Source organism: Diaphorina citri, unplaced genomic scaffold, assembly GCF_000475195.1.
Source record: "Diaphorina citri unplaced genomic scaffold, Diaci psyllid genome assembly version 1.1 scaffold959, whole genome shotgun sequence".
Taxonomy (NCBI): domain Eukaryota; kingdom Metazoa; phylum Arthropoda; class Insecta; order Hemiptera; family Psyllidae; genus Diaphorina; species Diaphorina citri.
Genome location: NW_007378390.1, coordinates 47,809 through 70,157, shown reverse-complemented (window position 1 = coordinate 70,157; position 22,349 = coordinate 47,809). Strand labels below are relative to the sequence as shown.

Here is a 22,349-nt window from a genome sequence, read left to right as displayed (position 1 = left end):
TCAATCCCAGCCGAGGTATGGAATTTTATCCTCAATATAATTTTGGGAATATTCTTATCTTTGATAAATAAAGTGTGGCAGGAGGCGAGGGATGTTCTGCAAACTGCCAAACTTTATCACAATCCTAAATACCCAAACCCTTCCTCTCACGCCAGGTGCTCAACCTTTTCTTGGCGTTGCTCTTGTCCAACTTCGGTTCATCGAGTCTGAGCGCTCCCACAGCCGACAGCGACACCAACAAAATTGCCGAAGCCTTCAACCGTATCAGCCGGTTTATCGATTGGATCAAACGGTGCGTCCGGTCGCCACAGCCGACAGCGACACCAACAAAATTGCCGAAGCCTTCAACCGTATCAGCCGGTTTATCGATTGGATCAAACGGTGCGTCCGGTCCTTCTTCGGTGCCATTCGCAACATGCTCCGCAACCAGATAGCAGCACAAGCGCCGAGTAAGTTTTGTCTTTCTTTCTCTTTTTAAGAACTCTGGGCGTCTCCAAAACGAGTGTTGCCAAAACGAGATTCCAGTCTCCAGGCGTTTTATTTTATGAGCCTTTGTCCATTTTAAAATCTGGATTCTGGAGGCTATTCCAGAAAGCAATTCCGTACATTACATTTTGCAAAATTTACGTCATAGGTACATATTATAGAGAAAAAACCTTGGAAAAATCTTGTATGACCATTATGATAGTCGCGGTATAGCACATTATTCTGACGTTAAAATATTGGCGAAATGTAAAGAGTAAAGCGTGGAGTTGCTTTCAGGAACAGGAACTTCTGTGTTGAACTCTTGAAATACTGTGTTCAAGTTTGACACCCTACTTCCTAGAACGAGATGGAGTTTATTCGTTCGAGTGATTTTACTCTCAACACTTTTTGTTGCAAAACGAGATTCCAGTCTCCAGGCGTTTTATTTTATGAGCCTTTGTCCATTTTAAAATCTGGATTCTGGAGGCTATTCCAGAAAGCAACTCCGTACATTACATTTGGCAAAATTTACGTCATAGGTATATATTATAGAGAAAAAACCTTGGAAAAATCTTGAATAACCATTATGATAGTCGTGGTATACCACATTATTTTGACGTTAAAATATTGGCGAAATGTAAAGAGTAAAGCGGGGAGTTGCTTTCAGGAACAGGAACTTCTGTGTTGAACTCTTGAAATACTGTGTTCAAGTTCGACACCCTACTCGCTAGAACGAGATGGAGTTTATTCGAGTGATTTTACTTTCAACACTTTTTGTTGCAAAACGAGATTCCAGCCTCGGTTCAAAAAAAATTCTATTCACAGATATTCACACATATTCATACTTCATGGATAGTTTGGTCACGCTTTTATCATACAACTCCATGCGAGCCTAGAAAGATTAGTTATAGGAAGATTAAAAGGGAAATAAAAAATCAAGCTTGTAAATATCTTGAAATCAGTAGAGAATTTTAATATTCACTAATTTCAACAAATACCTAATTATTATGGGAGTTTTGACATCTCCACCAATTTCAAGAAATAATAATGATCTTTAACGTAATGTTAGATCAAAGGAGAATCTTCGTAACTTGGAGGACCTCTTTGGAGTTACCTACAACGTGCCAATCACGCTCCGACTGTCTGACAGACCCTACCCAGTTTTTCGTGTCAGGAAATCCAATTCTTTCTTCCCTTGTATTTGACAGGATACCCTCCAGGACACTAGTTATGAGGTGGATGAATACAAGACCAGCAAACATCAAGACTCCTCCTACTTAGACAATAGTTCCCAACACAATACAGTTGTAGATATGAAAGGTAAGTGAACCGGAGAAGTGAGTTTTAAGTTTTGAACACGGTGATTGTTCCTCTTGTTTGTCCCTCTGCTTTTTTGTTTTACCATAACTCACGAACGGTTAGCCATACATATGTACATCTCATATTTTTGATGAAAATCGGCAACCACATTTATTGTTTACTCTAACACATGGGTAATGGAGATTTTCTCATCGTGTAACTTTCAGCTGGTTTACTAGAGACCCAGAAGTAGTCCAGCTACTGGCTGGGCCTCTTGTGAAAACCATCTTGGAGTAACTTTTTGGTTCATTCAGCTGGACAAAATTGAAACAGATCAACTAAATAGAGTGGAATGTTACGGGAAACCGTGAGTGTATTACATATATATTTTGGATTTAATGAACTACCTACTGGTCTCTTGTGATCTGGCATTTAGGGATATAGATAGGGAGCACCAGCACTTTACTCTGCTCCCAACTACAAAAAAGCCAATATTCCAGCAGAATCCGTCTGTGATTCAGTTAGGGTGGTAGGTTTAGCCGGATATTCGAGCAAGTGATAAACAGTAGGTATGTACTAGGTATTCGTACATTTTTTTAAAGAGGTTTGACAGAGGGAACTGTAACTGCTATGGTCTTATCGTCCCGAAATCGAAGAGAGAAGGAAGACAGGATAGGAGAAAGTCAGCCGTTCCGAGAACGAACATTATCCCATCAGGATAAAATCCGCCCCGGGCGGGAATCGAACCCGCGGCCTAGCGCTTACAAGGCAGACACACTACCAACTAAGCTAACTAGGCTGGCCTTCGTACATTTGCCAGTCAACAGTTGCTCGAAAGGACGGAAAGTGAGTCAGGTAAGTCGGCCGGTCGGCGAAAAAAAAAGTGCTGATTTCCTGACAATAAACACCTGACAAGACAAGAAGACGTTGTTCTTTTACCCATACTAATATGTTGCTACTTGACAGATTGACTCTCCTAGAGAAGTATATAAATAAACACTCTGTTGAATCGATTTTCCCCTTAGGTATATTACTCAAATCATTTTTGCCTACTCAACCTTAACTTGGCAAACAAAATATGCTAACGCAAATAGATACTTCCTTAACCAGCAAAAGCAGATTCAAATATAAATTTTGTTAACCAGCTATTTTCTGAGTAAAATATCCACCTTTTCAAATATTTGTTCACTCAAATATTTATTTCGTTAACCATATCCCGTTTCCTGACTTAAAATATATGACATTTATTTGGTCATAATATGACGGATCAAAATGGCATTTATTCCGGTTTTTTTCTTTTTCTTCTGTTCAAAACTTGAGTTTTTTTAAACAATGTTTGTACCTATGCACAATGATTTGACTTAATCATAATCAGCTATGAATTTCCCTCTTTGGGAGATTTCTGAAACGAAATGTACAATTACTTTTTCAACACAATAATCCCAATCACTTTTCTGATTCGTCAATCACTGTGCATTCTACATTACTACAGATATTTTGTTCACATCAGTCAAGAAGCACCAAGAAATTCACCCAACAATCATTCTTTCTAATTCAGAATGATCAAACACATTCTTACCCTTATTGGATTCTTGAAAATTCTAGTAGATTAATTCTTGATAAATTCCTACCTAAAATTTAGTGGTTTGAAATAATCAGACACATGTGGTATGTTAAAACTGTCGTCGTCAGTGTGTAAAACATGTAGAAACAATATTTTGGGGTAAACAGGTGGTATTTTTTGTCCCGCATGGTTCTTATTTCATACAACTTGTTGTAAGTAGTTTTCCCTATGTGAAGTTATGTTCGTGGAATCTGCAGGAATTGAATGACACCAAGTAGTTTTGCATGGTTAGTGGCCGGGAGTACAATTTGAGTTAAAACCAAGGGTCAAAACAAAATACTGGCTCTTAAGCTTTACTGAAGGATCAATTGCCTTGGTGGTGTAGTGGTCAAGGCGTTCGCCTGGTAAACAGGAGGGCGTGGGTTCAATCCCAGCCGAGGTATGGAATTTTATCCTCAATATAATTTTAGAATTTGACCACAATAATAGTAGTAGCCTACTGCTGGAGTAAAGGGACTTTTCAGTCCTATGCGAGCAGAATAAATAAGCACTATTATCATAATTATTATATTATTATAATTACAAACATTTGATTGGCCAAAATGTGTTTCAGTCTGACATGAGAGCTAGAATTTTTGTTAATAAAAATGGAGTTAGGTATTCCCTTTTAGGAAATATGGGGCCCTTTAAATAAAATTTAAAAAAGCTCAGATTGTTCTCCTAGCTATTAAAGTGTTCTTCACTTGTGTCTTTGGATATTTTTTGCACGTTTTCTATGTTTTCCGAATCAACTTGACCAGAGTTTTCGTGTAAAATGTCTTTATATTTCAGGCATTCAACTCTTTAACTCTCATGATTTTTCCCCGTGTTTTCATTTTCATTTTGTGTTTTGATCTGTTTGAAAATGTCTTCAAAGTGACATTTATTTGGTCATAATATGACGGATCAAAATGGCATTTATTCCGGTTTTTTTCTTTTTCTTCTGTTCAAAACTTGAGTTTTTTAAAACAATGTTTGTACCTATGCACAATGATTTGACTTAATCAGCTATGAATTTCCCTCTTTGGGAGATTTCTGAAACGAAATGTACAATTACTTTTTCAACACAATAATCCCAATCACTTTTCTGATTCCTCAATCACTGTGCATTCTACATTACTACAGATATTTTGTTCACTTCAGTCAAGAAGCACCAAGAAATTCACCCAACAATCATTCTTTCTAATTCAGAATGATCAAACACGAAATTTGTGATCACTTTTTCAAACAAGAAGATTTTTTACTTTCGATCACTTTTTCCCCTGGCAAGATTTTCCAAGACGGAATTTGATCACTTTTCGAAAACGAAGTTTGACCACTTTTCTAAAACTAAGTTTGACCACTTTTCTGAAACGAAATGTACAATTACTTTTTCAACACAATAATCCCACGCACTTTTCTGAGACAAAATTTCACTTTTCTAATACAAAGTTTGATCACTTTTCTGAGGCAAAATTTGATCACTTTTCAAAATTTTAACAAGAGTTCTCATCACTCTCCCAAAAAAAGATTTTTCATCACTTTTCTGGATGATGAAGTTCAGACATCTCCTTCACAGTCCATGAAGGACAACTAGGTATTTAAACTTTTCCAAGACGGAATTTGATCACTTTTCGAAAACGAAGTTTGACCACTTTTCTAAAACTAAGTTTGACCACTTTTCTGAAACGAAATTTGATCACTTTTCAAAATTTTAACAAGAGTTCTCATCACTCTCCCAACAAAAGATTTTCCATCACTTTTGTGGATGATGAAGTTCAGACATCTCCTTCACAGTCCATGAAGGACAACTAGGTATTTAAATTTTAGACGATTTTAGATTTTAATTCTAGGCTTGACAAAGATATAGGATGGCTTGTTTGAACGGCATTACCAGCACCCTAGCTTTTAATGTAAACTTTGCCAGAAGAAGCTGGAATATAAAATAGTACCTAATTTTTTTGCACGTTTTCTATGTTTTCCGAATCAATTTGACCAGAATTTTCGTTTAAAATGTCTTTATATTTCAGGCATTCATCTCTTTAACTCTCATGATTTTTCCCGTGTTTTCATTTTCAGTTTGTGTTTTGATCTGTTTGAAAATGTCTTCAAAGTGACATTTATTTGGTCATAATATGACGGATCAAAATGGAATTTATTCCGGTTTTTTCTTTTTCTTCTGTTCAAAACATGAGTTTTTTTTAACAATGTTTGTACCTATGCACAATGATTTGACTTAATCAGCTATGAATTTCCCTCTTTGGGAGATTAAAATTATCAATTAGAAGTTAACAATTGATTCCTCAATCACTGTGCATTCTATATTACTACAGATATTTTGTTCACTTTAATGGGATTTCTCTAATATGAAGAAATGGAGGAATCATTTGTAACAAAAACTGGATTAGGTAATTTGGTATATTTTCAATATAAAAATAGATATTTTCAATATAAAAAGTCAGTTTTGTATTGGAAATTTTTGGTTTTCCAGTGTGGAATTCTTCATTGAACGAACCATTTTGCACATAATTTTTCTGTTTCGTTAGGAATTAAATTCGATCTGGGGGGAGAGTAATTCTACTTTCGATCACTTTTTCCCCTGGCAAGATTTTCCAAGACGGAATTTGATCACTTTTCGAAAACGAAGTTTGACCACTTTTCTAAAACCAAGTTTGACCACTTTTCTGAAATGAAATGGACAATTACTTTTTCAACACAATAATCCCAATCACTTTTCTGAGACAAAATTTGAAATGAAGTTTGACCACTTTTCTAAAACTAAGTTTGACCACTTTTCTGAAACGAAATGTACAATTACTTTTTCAACACAATAATCCCAATCACTTTTCTGAGACAAAATTTTATCACTTTTCTAATACAAAGTTTGATCACTTTTCTGAGACAAAATTTGATCACTTTTCAAAATTTTAACAAGAGTTCTCATCACTCTCCCAACAAAAGATTTTTCATCACTTTTGTGGATGATGAAGTTCAGACATCTCCTTCACAATCCGTGAAGGACAACTAGGTATCTAAATTTTAGATTTTGATTCTAGGCTTGACAAAGATATAGGATGGCTTGTTTGATCGGCATTACCAGCACCCTAGCTTTTAATGTAAACTTTGCCAGAAGAAGCTGGAATATAAAATAGTAGGTACCTACCTAATTTAAATTGAAATAAAATTAAAAGATCACACTAAATAACTGAACTAATAAACCAAATCTAATGATAATGAACATAATGATGTTTTTAAATCAAATGCAAATTAAAGTTAATAAGAAACTTAAACAACGGAACTGTCGCTTAGTCCGAGCTGTATGAATAGTTTTTCGAGATTACTAACATTGTCACTTTCTTCTCTCTCCCTCCCCTCTCTCCCACCTATCACATTTTCACTCTCTCTCCCCCTTCCCTCTCTCCAATTTTCTCTCCCTATCATATTTCTCCTCGTTTTCTTACGTCAAAACCTCTTCCATCCACTTTCCCAACCCCCTCTCCTCAATGATTCATTCTCCCCCTAACCTTATTCTTTCACCTTCACACCATCCTTGCTCGTGTCCATCTTTCAACAACTCTTCTCATTCTTTGTCTCTTCTCTTGGTGTCCTTCTTTAAACAATCCTTCTTTGCCTCCTTTTGCCCTCTGCTCCTCTTGTGCCTTCAAACCATCCTCTTGTTCATCTCTGACCAACCCTTCAAATTATTTTCTGTCTCCTCCTCTTTCTTCCCACTCTGCTTCCCCTCCTCCTCCCCTTCCTCCTCCTCTGGTTCCTTCGCCTTCAAACCATCCTTTCTCGTCTCCATCTTTGATCAATCCTTCAAATTATTCTCTGCCTCCTTGTCCACACTTCTCCTCCTCCGCCTCTTTCTTCCTTCTTCTCCTCTTCCACCACCTCTTCCTCCTCCTCCTCCTTCTCTCTCCTGCGCACGCACCGTCCGCTTCGTGTCCCGGCGCGGGGATACAGTCTCCACGGTGTATTACTTCCCAACAGATCCCATTGACGACGATGAAGATGGCCCCACAGCGGGGGAGAAGATCCTCGCCGCCTGCCTCCAGGGGATTGATATCTTCTGCGTGTGGGATTGCTGTGTGCCCTGGCTCAAACTGCAGGAGTGGATCTCGTTCGTGGTGTTTGATCCGTTTGTGGAGCTGTTCATCACGCTGTGTATTGTGGCCAATACGCTGTTCATGGCGCTGGATCATCATGAAATGGACAAGAACATGGAGAAGTTCCTGAAGAGTGGAAACCTGGTGAGTAACTTTCAGCTGGTTTACTAGAGACCCAGAAGTAGTCCAGCTACTGGCTGGGCCTCTTGTGAAAACCATCTTGGAGTAACTTTTTGTGGGTTCATTCAGCTGGACAAAATTGAAACAGATCAACTAAATAGAGTGGAATGTTACGGGAAACCGTGAGTGTATTGCATATATATTTTGGATTTAATGAACTACCTACTGGTCTCTTGTGATCTGGCATTTAGAGATATAGATAGGGAGCACCAGCACTTCACTCTGCTCCCAACTACAAAAAAGCCGATACTCCAGCAGAATCCATCTGTGATTCAGTTAGGGTGGTAGGTTTAGCCGGATATTCGAGCAAGTGATAAACAGTATAGGTATGTAATGTACCACTATTTGTACTTCGTACATTTTTTTAAGAGGTTTGACAGAGGGAACTGGTAACTGCTATGGTCTTATGGAAATCGAAGAGAGAAGGAAGACAGGATAGGAGAAAGCCAGCCGTTCCGAGAACGAACATTATCCCATCAGGATAAAAAAAAAAAACACATGTATTTTTTTGTTAAGAGGTTTGACAGAGGGAACTGTAACTGCTATGGTCTTATCGTCCCAAAATCAGAGAAGGAAGAGAGGGATAGGAGAAAGCCAGCCGTTCCGAGAACGAACATTATCCCATCAGGATAAAATCCGCCCCGGGCGGGAATCGAACCATTTTAAAGAGGTTTGACAGAGGGAACTGTAACTGCTATGGTCTTATCGTCCCGAAATCGAAGAGAGAAGGAAGCCAGGTTAAAGAGGTTTGACAGAGGGAACTGTAACTGCTATGGTCTTATCGTCCCGAAATCGAAGAGAGAAGGAAGCTTTTTTAAAGAGGTTTAACAGAGGGAACTGTAACTGCTATGGTCTTATCGTCCCGAAATCGAAGAGAGAAGGAAGAGAGGGATAGGAGAAAGCCAGCCGTTCCGAGAACGAACATTATCCCATCAGGATAAAATCCGCCCCGGGCGGGAATCGAACCATTTTAAAGAGGTTTGACAGAGGGAACTGTAACTGCTATGGTCTTATCGTCCCGAAATCGAAGAGAGAAGGAAGCCAGGTGGAAGAAAGCAGAGGGAACTGTAACTGCTAGTTATCGTCCCGAAATCGAAGAGAGAAGGAAGACAGGATAGGAGAAAGCCTACGATGGGAACTGTAACTGCTATGGTCTTATCGTCCCGAAATCGAAGAGAGAAGGAAGACAGGATAGGAGAAAGCCAGCCAGGTTTGACAGAGGGAACTGTAACTACTATAGTCTTATCGTCCCGAAATCGAAGAGAGAAGGAAGACAGGATAGGAGAAAGCCAGCCGTTTCGAGAACGAACATTATCCCATCAGGATAAAATCCGTCCCGGGCGGGAATCGAACCCGCGGCCTAGCGCTTACAAGGCAGACGCGCCACCCGAACATTATCCCATCAGGATAAAATCCGCCCCGGGCGGGAATCGAACCCGCGGCCTAGCGCTTACAAGGCAGACGCAGTCGTCCCGAAATCGAAGAGAGAAGGAAGACAGGATAGGAGAAAGCCAGCCGTTCCGAGAACGAACATTATCCCATCAGGATAAAATCCGCCCCGGGCGGGAATCGAACCCGCGGCCTAGCGCTTACAAGGCAGACGCACTACCAACCAAGCTAACTAGGCTGGCCTTCGTACATTTGCCATTTAAGTGAGGGGTATATCCTGGACTTGTAGCTTTGGTCATGGACTTGTAGTTTTGGAGAAGGTTACAAAAACCAGAGCTACTTTTAAAGATCTTTTTAGCAGCAATTCGAAGTCTTATTTCAGGGAGTCAAATATTTCAATCCATTTAACCTACTTTGTGTGTCCTCCAGTTCTTCAGCGCCACGTTCGCAGTGGAAGCGTTTCTCAAACTGATGGCCATGTCGCCCAAGTACTATTTCCAGGTGGGCTGGAACATATTCGACTTCATTATTGTGGCCTTGTCCGTACTCGAGCTTAGTTTGGAAGGAGTGCAGGGTCTCTCCGTATTGCGGTCGTTCAGATTGGTAAGTTTGTTTGTTTGTTTTTTTTTTCAAGTTAGGTACAAAAAATAAAAAAGTAAGAAAAAAAGTGAGAAAGTGATTTCCAAGTTTCAACTCAACGATGATTCACGAGTCTGTTTATCCGTCTGTTTGTTTCACTATAAATCTCAAATGGTTTGTCCGAGAATGATAAAGATTTGTTCAATCCATAGAAGAAATTTACTTATTAAATTTTGCGTCTGATCTGGTCATTTGAGGACTCATGGCGACGGTTTTTCGAAGTGAATTTTACAGTTCGCCATACCACTAGTTAAAACTCCCAAATTTTATTCTTCAAAATTCCCTCATTCTCACGTCAGCCAACAGTTCCAACATCCTAAAGGACGACGAAGAAATCCTGAAGGAGGTGTTCCGGTTTCTCAAGAAGAACAATTTTGTGGAAACATTGTATTTTTTTTCCACACATGGCCTTGTTGCTTAGAGTGTAAGTAAATAAATAAATTTCCCTCACATTGTCTTCCCCTATTTCAGCTGCGAGTGTTCAAACTAGCCAAGTCCTGGCCTACGCTCAATCTTCTCATTTCCATCATGGGCAGAACTATCGGTGCTTTGGGTAATCTGACGTTCGTCTTGTGCATTATCATCTTCATCTTTGCCGTCATGGGCATGCAACTGTTCGGCAAGAACTACACGGGTGAGTAACTCCATGGGTTGAGTGAAAGAGGACGTCTTAGCTGTATGTATAAAAAACACAATGGGTAAATAAGTATACTTTCTCATTACTTTAGTAATAGAAAGTAAAAATCAAAGAAACAATTTGATCAAATAAACAATTTGATTTGTAACAACCAACCTCAGTGGTGTAGTTGGTAGCGCAGTGGACTTCTAGATTTGGATGTTGGTGGTTCGAATCGTAGTCAAGTCATAAAATTTAGCTCGATGTATTTAGCGGGGAACGACATTTGTGACAAGTACGAGTATTTAAGCTTAACAAAATTGAAATTCCTTTTTTTTTTATTTCATGTGTAACAACGAAGAAAATTTAAAACTCGGTGATCTTTGATCAATACTCGGAATAAATTTTGAAAATAGAGGTACAATTTATTCTACGGACTGCGCCAGTTAAAATTTATTATTATTTTTTTTTTTTCTTCGAGTTCAATTCCGTTTCTCATGAGTCAATTCCGTTTCTCATGACTCAATTCCGTTTTGTTATGAATGAGTTTTTTTTTACCTACTCCAACGTATAAGCCTGGCAGTTCAGCGTGGGAATGCGGCTTCGATTTTGAGTGCCCTTCGAGGACATGAAAACCTGGAAGGGGTGTTTTATTTGTAATGTTAAGATGTATTCTTAAATAAATACAAACATTTGTGAAATTCCGTTTCTTATTTCATTTCTTTTCCTATTTCATAGACAAAGTATCAGAGTTCCCAGGCGGGGAAATGCCTCGTTGGAATTTCACAGACTTCATGCACTCATTCATGATCGTGTTTCGAGTGTTGTGCGGAGAGTGGATTGAGTCCATGTGGGATTGTTTGCATGTGGGCGATGTGTCCTGTATACCATTCTTCCTAGCTACGGTCGTCATTGGAAACCTGGTGGTAAGTTTAACGAAAGCTGCACAGGGTTTTAAAAGAGCTGGACTGTGTTTAAGTACCAAATTAATTAGTTAGAAGTTAAGAGACAAATTTAAGTTTATAGTTCAAGTGCTAAACCTAAGATGAGTGATTAAGGGACAGATTTAAGTTTAGGGTTAGAGGGGCCTTTTTCAACACAATAATCCCAATCACTTTTCTGATTCGTCAATCACTGTGCATTCTACATTACTACAGATATTTTGTTCACATCAGTCAAGAAGCACCAAGAAATTCACCCAACAATCATTCTTTCTAATTCAGAATGATCAAACACGAAATTTGTGATCACTTTTTCAAACAAGAAGATTTTTTACTTTCGATCACTTTTTCCCCTGGCAAGATTTTCCAAGACGGAATTTGATCACTTTTCGAAAATGAAGTTTGACCACTTTTCTAAAACTAAGTTTGACCACTTTTCTGAAACGAAATGTACAATTACTTTTTCAACACAATAATCCCACGCACTTTTCTGAGACAAAATTTCACTTTTCTAATACAAAGTTTGATCACTTTTCTGAGGCAAAATTTGATCACTTTTCAAAATTTTAACAAGAGTTCTCATCACTCTCCCAACAAAAGATTTTCCATCACTTTTGTGGATGATGAAGTTCAGACATCTCCTTCACAGTCCATGAAGGACAACTAGGTATTTAAACTTTAGACGATTTTAGATTTTGATTCTAGGCTTGACAAAGATATAGGATGGCTTGTTTGAACGGCATTACCAGCACCCTAGCTTTTAATGTAAACTTTGCCAGAAGAAGCTGGAATATAAAATAGTACCTAATTTAAATTGAAATAAAATTAAAAGATCACAATAACTGAACTAATAAACCAAATCTAATGATAATGAACATAATGATGTTTTTAAATCAAATGCAAATTAAAGTTAATAAGAAACTTAAACAACGGAACTGTCGCTTAGTCCGAGCTGTATGAATAGTTTTTCGAGATTACTAACATTGTCACTTTCTTCTCTCTCCCTCCCCTCTCTCCCACCTATCACATTTTCACTCTCTCTCCCCCTTCCCTCTCTCCAATTTTCTCTCCCTATCATATTTCTCCTCCTTTTCTTACGTCAAAACCTCTTCCATCCCTTTCTCCCCAATGATTCATTCTCCCCCTAACCTTATTCTTTGACCTTCACACCATCCTTGCTCATGTCCATCTTTCAACAACTCTTCTCATGCTTTGTCTCTTCTCTTGGTGTCCTTCTTTAAACAATCCTTCTTTGCCTCCTTTTGCCCTCTTCTCCTCTTCGCCTTCACACCATCCTCTTGTTCATCTCTGACCAACCCTTCAAATTCTATTCTGTCTCCTCCTCTTTCTTCCCACTCTGCTTCCCCTCCTCCCCTTCCTCCTCCTCCTCTGGTTCCTTCGCCTTCAAACCATCCTTTCTCGTCTCCATCTTTGATCAATCCTTCAACTTATTCTCTGCCTCCTTGTCCACACTTCTCCTCCTCCGCCTCTTTCTTCCTTCTCCTCCTCCACCACCTCTTTCTTCCTTCTCCTCCACCACCACCACCTCTTCCTCCTCCTCCTTCTCTCTCCTGCGCACGCACCGTCCGCTTCGTGTCCCGGCGGTTTTTTTTTTTTTAGTTTTGACATATCTAATTATTTCTAGATAATAATTTACTTTTAATTTTCTGTAAAGCTTTTTTTATCTAGAATAATATTTTTCTTCTAGTAATCTAGCTAGTATTACTCTTTATTCGACTTTTTGCTAGTGTTACCAGATTACTTAGAACATGTTCCCCTAAAAAATTTAATAAGAAATAATTCCGAGACTGTGTGAAAATTCATTAGAAAAGATAACGAAGTTTTTTCCAAAGGTTTTTCCAATTGATATGAAAAATCCCCTAGTTTTTCCTAGACGAGACGGTCAAATCTCCCCAAAGTCCAGGGGCGAATTCCTTTGATCTGGTGACACTGCTTTTTGCTTACTGCTTTTAAACATTAATTTTTCATCGTTTTCTCCCCCTATTCTTCTTTTTTTTTTTTTTTTTTTTTTTAGTTTTGACATATCTAATTATTTCTAGATAATAATTTACTTTTAATTTTCTGTAAAGCTTTTATTAGGTATCTAGAATAATATTTTTCTTTTAGTATTACTCTTTATTCGACTTTTTGCTAGTGTTACCAGATTACTTAGAACATGTTCCCCTAAATAATTTAATAAGAAATAATTCCGAGACTGTGTCAAAATTCATTAGAAAAGATAACGAAGTTTTTTCAAAGGTTTTTTCCAATTGATATGAAAAATCCCCTAGACGAGACGGTCAAATCTCCCCAAAGTCCAGGGGCGAATTCCTTTGATCTGGTGACACTGCTTAGTTTTTGCTTACTGCTTTTAAACATTAATTTTTCATCGTTTTCTCCCCCTATTCTTCTTTTCCTTTCTTTTCTCTATTTTTCGCCACACCTTCATCACCATTTACAACCCAAAGTCCTCACTAGTTTTGGACTCAAATCACGTATGTATTTCAAATGATTGTCAAATCCAATTTGAATGTTACTTTAAATGTATGTACATTTTATGATTGTGATTACTTTTGAATGTCAAGTTTTCCCAATAATGTTATGAATGAGTTTTACTTTTTTTTTTTTCTTTTATTGAAATGACTAAGTATATTTTTATAATTTGGATGTCAACAGTTTTTTTTTAATAATAATATCATTAATGGTTTTTCTTTTATTTCTATAATGACATGACTGGTTTTTTCTTTTGTGTTTATATTTTTTGCGTGTGTGTTTCAATGTTGTGTTTCTTTCGTAAATTGTTGACCGTCATTCATTGGGTACATCTATTAGAGGAACATATTTTAACGTTTTGTTTTATTAGAGTTTGATCAAGGGGGTTAAGATTTTTCTTCTACAAAATGTTGAAGATTGTTTGGGATATTTCATAAAAAGGTTGCTAGGGATTGATCTTTAAAAGTTTGTAATCTATAGGGTACTTCCGAAGTTATTTTCTTTCACTGTTCTATTGATATTTCTTTCAGTTCATATCTTCATATCATACCCAAGAAATACCGTCCCATATTTTTAATGTTTTCGTAGTTTCAAGTTGTTTCGTACCATTTTTCTTGTTACTTTCTATTTTGTTGTATGATTTGGCATGAATTAGATTTGATAGTGTTGTTTCTTTTAACAAAGATGGGAATTACCGAATGATTAATTTAATTAAAGTAGTTGCTCGTAGTTTTATTTTTTTTTTTTATTTATTTATTATTTTTTTTTGTACTTGTATTTTAGTGACTTGTGTCCGATCTTACACTTCCAGGTAAACTTAGATTAAAGTTGAACGTATTATATTGAACAGTCTGTTTAACTGATCTTGATTGCTTAGTCCTTAAAAGGTTAACCTTCAATTTCATCTCAAAGTGTGACCCGGGCATTCTAGTAGTATTCAGCATTACTCCCAATAGTCACTGAGGGTTGCGTCATAAATGAGGAGGTCTATAAGAGAAGGCCCATTTTCCATACATTGAAAATGGCCCTTTTTTCATAGACTTTCTCAAATTTTGTAACACAAAAGCTTTTGGGGGGGGGATTTTTTTGGGCAAAAAAAAAATTAAAAAAAAAAAAAAAAAAAAAAAAATGTTTCATGTCACTCTGTTTTGTGACCGTGATTGAGGCTTAATCTATTAGATTATTTATTTACTGTAAAAATAGAATATGTATTATGTATTTGTTTAATTTTAATAAATAAATACAATAAAGTTTACCTCTGGATTAATTTTTAATTCAATTGTTTCATTTTCCAGTAAACCGAGACATGGATGCTACAAGAGATGAAATCCTGGCAGATGGTATTGATTATGATAAGAAGGATGCGTTTGAAGTGGCTATCGGAGATGGCATGGAGTTTACTATTCATGGTAAGTTAAAAATAAATACTCAATAAGTTGAAAAATAATTAAATATATATTTATTTTAATATTATTTACCTTAAGTTATTTGAGAAACCAAATCAGTAAGGTTCTGGATTCCAGTTCGTGCATTAAATGTTTGTTTGATTTTATTATTTTACAGCTTCGCTACCAAGAGTTTGTACTCCTCAAGAGCCCTATTAGTCTAATTGATAGACGCTTTCGAGCTTGCAATAATTAGGGTAAACGATTTTTTTTTTCTCTCTTTAGAATTGTTTGCTATGGTGGGGAAGAAATGATACCGAATTCGAGACCTCGAGAGGTGAGGGGAAACTCTTGACGGCCGAAAGGCCGTTAGAAAACCGCCGAAGTTTCATAGTTTTAATAATGAATTTCTTCTTTCTGTGTCGCAGGTGATATGAAATCGAACAAGTTCAGGAAAAGTAAAAACAATTGCATCGGAAATTCAATCGGTTTGGATCACACTCAGGATATGATTCTGGATCAGGAGTACATGTTCCGCAAATTGGATCCAGACTGTATAAGGTAAATCAATAGAGTTGTATTTTCCTTTTGAAATCTCTGAGACAATGTCCCCTCTTCTGGAAACCCCAAAACGGATATTTCCACCCATTTCCCGATTTTGAAAATTTGGACCGATTGCAATACTTTCATTACTAGTATAGCTCCGCTATACTGTAGTAATAGAAAGTAATACAAGTTAGCAATACTAAATTTAAGTATAACTATCTATATCAACAATAATGGAACTCTGTGATTATCTTTTCATTTGCTTCTCAGGTGTCTTTATTCGTTTCTAATCGCTCATCTACTATTCTTAGATTATCTTTCCATTTGCATCTTAGCTATCTTTATCAATCTCATTTCTTACCCTTGTTTCTTCTTCAGCAACATATCTTTCCATTTGCATCTTAGCTATCTTTATCAATTTCTCATCAGATGGCGTCTTCTCAAATCTGACAAATCAAGGGTTGGGAGTTTGAGGTTAACAGTTCAGTTCTGGCCTTCTGATTCCACAAGTAAAATACAAGTTAGCAATACTAAATTTAAGTAGAAGTAGCTATATCAACAATAATGGAACTCTGTGATTATCTTTTTATTTGCTTCTCAGGTGTCTTTATTCGTTTCTAATCGCTCATCTACTACTCTTAGATTATCTTTCCATTTACATCTTAGCTATCTTTATCAATCTCATCTCTTATCCTTGGTTCTTCTTCAGCAACATATCTTTCCATTTGCATCTTACCTATCTTTATCAATTTCTCATCTCTTATCCTTGGTTCTTTCTTCAGCAACAAGTCATACGGGAGTCACAAACATCATCCTTTCCGACAAGACACGCACAGTCACAAGGGTAGTGTAGAGACCGTCATCAAAGAGAAAACAGAAGACCTGGTAGCCGAACCTGGTAAGATATCTTCAATTATTAAACAAAAGACATCTTTTATTACTATACAAACGAAGTGAGACTTAAATTTTAAATTGGACATTTTTCATTGAAGAAACGAAGATTATAAGAGAAAGAAAGAAGTTGTTCCGGAAATAGCCCAAGATAGACACTTATGGAGACAGCTTACTGTCAACTTGAGTGGGAAAAGACTAAGAAAAAGAATCAGAAACAAAGTAGATTACAAATTTCAAATCGGAGATGGAGTGTGTGTTGATAGGGAGACCGTCATCAAAGAGAAAACAGAAGACCTGGTAGCCGAACCTGGTAAGATATCTTCAATTATTAAACAAAAGACATCTTTTATTATTATACAAACGAAGTGAGACTTAAATTTTAAATTGGATATTTTTCATTGAACAAACGAAGATTATAAGAGAAAGAAAGAAGTTGTTTCGGAAATAGCCCAAGATAGACAATTATGAAGACAGCTTACTGTCAATGTCGACCACACTTGAGTGGGAAAAGACTAAGGAAAAGAATCAGAAACAAAGTAGATTATAAATTTCAAATCGGAGATGGAGTATGTTTGATAGAGGTTTAATGTCACTGTGGAATGGTAGTAGTAGGTAATAGGTTTGAATCTTTGAGTCTTTGTTGGCACTCCTCTTTCATTTCCCCCTGACACGCACAGTCACAAGGGTAGTGTAGAGACCGTCATCAAAGAGAAAACAGAAGACCTGGTAGCCGAACCTGGTAAGATATCTTCAACTATTAAACAAAAGACATCTTTTATTATCGTACAAACGAAGTGAGGCTTAAATTTTAAGTTGGACATTTTTCATTGAACAAACGAAGATTATAAGAGAAAGAAAGAAGTTGTTCCGGAAATAGCCCAAGATACACATTTATGGAGACAGCTTACTGTTAATGTCGACCCCACTTGAGTGGGAAACGACTAAGAAAAGAATCAGAAACAAAGTAGTTTTTTTTTTTTTTTTTTTTTTTTTTTTTTTTTTTTTTTCCTTTGAGGCGCTTTAACTCTGGAATACCAGGTCGTTCACGCCGCTGGAGTGTCTTTGATAGGGGTTTAATGTCACTGTGGAATGATAGTAGTGGGTAATGGGTTTGAATCTTTGGATATTAAGTGGAGAAGAACTTGAAACGTTGGCAGTCCTCTTTAATTTCCCCCCATCTCTTCCACTTTTGCAGAAGTGCCGGAGGAGCAGAATGTGGTGGAGGAGGACGTGGTCCTTATCGGCCCGGATGATGGCGAGGAAGACGCGTACCCATCCGACTGTTGTCCGGATAAATGTTACGTCCGGTTTCCATTCCTGGCCGGCGATGATGACACGCCGTTTTGGCAGGGCTGGGCCAACCTGAGGCTCAAAACGTTCCAGCTCATTGAAAACAAATACTTTGAAACTGCTGTGATAACCATGATCTTGCTGAGTAGCTTGGCCCTGGTGAGTCATTTGAATATTTTTAAGGATTCTTTTTTTTCGTATTTTAGAGGATCTGTTAGATTGAAACTCGGGGTTGAATACCGAGTGATTGCTCCTTAACAGATCTGCGTACATTCATTAGACTTAGGTACTTTATCATGGACACTTGTGATCTTTGGCCGAAAGTCCTTGGTATCCTTGGGATCCTTGGTCTTCCGGGTGGACTTGGGGCGGAGACCCAATCGTCGTGAAGTCCTTTATCATGGACACTTGTTGCTGTGTTCAAAGCTTTCATTTAGTTCCCCATTTCTTCTTGTTTACCGTTAGATTGAAACTCGGGGTTGAATCCTCTTCTAAGAGTGATTGCTCCATAACAGATCTGCGTACATTCATTAGACTTAGGTACTTTATCATGGACACTTGTTGCTGTGTTGAAAGCTTTCATTTAGTTCCCCATTTCTTCTTGTTTACCCTTTCCTTCTTCTCAATTCTTCTTCTTTTTGTGGTCTCTAACTTCTCTCGTCAATTATTATTTCCAGGCTTTGGAGGATGTGCACCTTCAGAACAGACCAATCCTCCAAGATATCCTCTACTACATGGACCGAATCTTCACTGTTATCTTCTTCATTGAGATGTTGATCAAATTCCTGGCCCTTGGGTTTGCCAAGTATTTCACCAATGCCTGGTGCTGGCTCGACTTTGTCATTGTAATGGTGAGTGAGTTGGTTTAAATTGCCGCTTATTGAAGGGAAAAAATCTGTTGTTGTATTAGGTGGATTATAAAAATACCTAGGTTTTTTTCTAGATTAATTAATTCAATTGAATTATTTAATTAATATTTTTGTGTTTTCAACTGTAATTCATATTCTCAGAATTAGACCTCATCATTTTATTGATTAAATGTTTCATTGCAGAGATGCACGGGTAAGTATGGGTTTTGGAATGTGATACAGACATTACCTACTTATAATTTGATACAAAAATTAGCTGCTTATCTCAAGTGCTCCGTCGCATTCTGATCATTTTCACACAAAATAACCCGTTCGGTGCGTCCAATATTCCCCAGATTTCCCTCATAAATCTGGCGGCCATTTTGTTGGGATTTCAAGGCATCGCCGTTTTCAAGACAATGCGAACGCTTCGGGCGTTACGACCTTTGCGCGCCGTCTCTCGTTGGGAAGGAATGAGAGTAAGCGACCATCTCTGCCGTTACCACAGCGCATTTCATGTTTTTCCGTTTGACAGTTTTGTTTCGCCGAAATCTATCTCTGTGCGCCGCTTGAATTTATAAATGTGAAGAAAAAAAAATTGATCTTGTTTTTGTGACTTTTTTCCGTGAGAAGCTTTGTCCAAGTTTTCTTGATTATGTTTGGAAGAGCTAATTCAAATCTAGGAAGAGCTCCTTCAAATCTAGCCACTATAAATTAAACCGTAGACAAATCTTTACATATAGTAGGTAATTGGTTTGTTTTCATAAAGCATTCTAGTCAAAAGAGTTGCTTTATTAGCTCATGAAGGAAACAAATCTTTCTTGATAAAGATTGAATGAAAAATTATTAATTAAAACTTGGACAAAACTTTCTTATCTTGATGTTCTTTGAATGGAAACATATTCTTCCGTAATTTATTAAAAGTATAGGGAGTTACCACATATGATGAAATTCCGTTGTATATGTTTTATGTGTTGTATATGTGTTGTCCGACGAGTGGTAAATCCTAGGATTTACCGCTCGTCAGACCTTTACCGTAACATATACAAACCAGACAATTTCACAGTAATTTTACGAGTTGAAAAGTGCTATATGTAATGCACTGCTTTATATACCATTGATCTTACGAGTATATTAATATTATCTTGAGTTCTAAAAAAAAAAAAAAAAAAAAAAAAAAACGACCATAAATGGCGCGGTCGACCAAGAATGTGGCGCAGTCGATTTTTAAGAATAATTGGCGCTGCCGGATAAAGAGTATGTTTCCATTCGTCACGATGTTTTCCAACCAGCACCTCAGTGTGTCCTTCGTGCTTTTCTGTCTTTCAGTTGTGTGTGTGCGTCTTCTTTTACTTGGTGCAGATGTTTTTCTATATATTCTAGACTCGGTCGAACCTATGAGAAGCGTGAACCCTTTATCAAACATTGCTTTTGTCAGTGTTGATTGCTACAAAAAATAAATATTGTTAAGACTAACATTAGTACAGAAGGCTAACATACCTAAAGGTAGGGTATACGAATCTACGAAAATTAGTAAAGAAAGGGAACCCCCTAAAAATAAAGGGAATTTTGAAATGGCAAATCTTTTATTGATGAAAACAAAACAAAAAGTTGACGTTTTTATGAGGATTTGAATTTCGTTAAAATTTTAATGATCCAAATTATTTCCTGTGGAATTTTACGATCCACCTCATCAACCAAAAAGTCATCTTTGCTATGAACCTCTCAGTATCTCAAAGAGTTCGCGCTTCTATTTTGGACTTTGCGGTAAATACCTGGCGGCAATACCTCCCAAGACCTCACTTATATCAGGTCAAACTTCCCACACTCTGAAATCGTTTCGTGCGAGTTCGGCTCTTTCCACTTTCCGATCCGAATCGTCTGTCGTGTCCGCCCATATACCCATACTCCTTGTTCACATCACACAGGTGTCGCTTATTAACTTCATCGCCTCGCTGCTTGGGGCCGGCGGAATTCAAGCGTTCAAAACAATGCGAACGCTCCGGGCTCTGAGGCCGCTGAGGGCGATGTCCCGGATGCAGGGAATGAGGGTAAGACCAAGACAGAACCTCCCTCCCAATAGTCACTGAGGGTTGCGTCATAAATGAGGAGGTCTATAAGACAAGGCCCATTTTCCATACATTGAAAATGGCCCTTTTTTTCGTAGACTTTCTCAAAATGAGGCCTTGATGTAAGTGCAATCGCAATCTAAAGGTGTGTCCACACATAGTGGACACCATCGGTCGATAAGGATCGACGTCGATCGACTGCCGGTCGACTATGTGTGGACACACCTTGAGATTGAAGAAATGGAAAAGGTTTGGTTGGCTAACAAACAAACATCAACCAATCAGTCTACACAGTTGGAAAAGTAGGTCATAGTTATGAACGTCTCATTGCATACCTATCTAGAGAAGCTGTTAACTAATTATTTAAAAAAAACTTACACAGCGACATCTAGCTTTTACATTAGGGAATTGGGTAATAATCAGACACCATATGCTAATGAAACAATCGTATGATATGCTTACAAAGTACAAACGTGACTGGCTAAAATTTCGGGCACTGGTTTCTTTTAAAAATTGGCGATTATAGATCATAGTTTCCTCAGCAACCTTTCTATTGATATTTATTAGCTCAGTAACCTTTTTAACCTGGTTTTCATTACGGAAAATATGCTTAATAAATAGAAAAGAGGACACTTGTTGCTGTGTTGAAAGCTTTCATTTAGTTCCCCATTTCTTCTTGTTTACCCTTTCCTTCTTCTCAATTCTTCTTCTTTTTTGTGATCTCTAATTTCTCTCGTCAATTATTTCCAGGCTCTGGAGGATGTGCACCTTCAGAACAGACCAATCCTCCAAGATATCCTCTACTACATGGACCGAATCTTCACTGTTATTTTCTTCATTGAGATGTTGATCAAATTCCTGGCCCTCGGGTTTGCCAAGTATTTCACCAATGCCTGGTGCTGGCTCGACTTTGTCATTGTAATGGTGAGTGAGTTGATTTAAATTGCCGCTTATTGAAGGGAAAAAATCTGTTGTTGTATTGGGTGGATTATAAAAATACCTAGGTTTTTTTCTAGATTAATTAATTCAATTGAATTATTTAATTAATATTTTTGTGTTCTCAACTGTAATTCATATTCTCAGTATTCGACATCATCATTTTATTGATTAAATGTTTCATTGCAGACACGCACGGGTAAGTATGGGTTTTGGAATGTGATACAGACATTACCTACTTATAATTTGGTACAAAAATTAGCTATTTTAAAAGATTCTAAGGTGGATACAAGATAATTTTCCACAAAACCCAGATGTTCTTATGAGGCTTCGTATAAAGTTCATCTAGACAGCAGCCTTGACTGACATTCCGGTTACACCACACGGGACGTTGCTTATCTCAAGTGCTCCATCACATTCTGATCATTTCCACACAAAATAACCCGTTCGGTGCGTCCAATATTCCCCAGATTTCCCTCATAAATCTGGCGGCCATTTTGTTGGGATTTCAAGGCATCGCCGTTTTCAAGACAATGCGAACGCTTCGGGCGTTACGACCTTTGCGCGCCGTCTCTCGTTGGGAAGGAATGAGAGTAAGCGACCATCTCTGCCGTTACCACAGCGCATTTCATGTTTTTCCGTTTGACAGTTTTGTTTCGCCGAAATCT

General features: G+C 37.6%; 1 protein-coding gene across 1 annotated transcript in view; it reads left to right on the top strand.

Moving 5' to 3' along the window:
• LOC103513338 (sodium channel protein para) overlaps positions 1–22,349 on the top strand; it is a gene marked incomplete in the record, with an annotated part of 72,422 nt that overhangs the window by 29,272 nt on the left and 20,801 nt on the right. Inside the window, 12 exon segments of the mRNA NM_001329182.1 lie at positions 1,674–1,784; positions 1,786–1,788; positions 7,305–7,310; positions 7,312–7,599; positions 9,454–9,627; positions 10,135–10,297; positions 11,018–11,205; positions 15,011–15,122; positions 15,527–15,659; positions 16,427–16,542; positions 17,734–17,987; positions 21,496–21,669. Coding sequence (NP_001316111.1) covers positions 1,674–1,784; positions 1,786–1,788; positions 7,305–7,310; positions 7,312–7,599; positions 9,454–9,627; positions 10,135–10,297; positions 11,018–11,205; positions 15,011–15,122; positions 15,527–15,659; positions 16,427–16,542; positions 17,734–17,987; positions 21,496–21,669 — 1,722 coding nt within the window.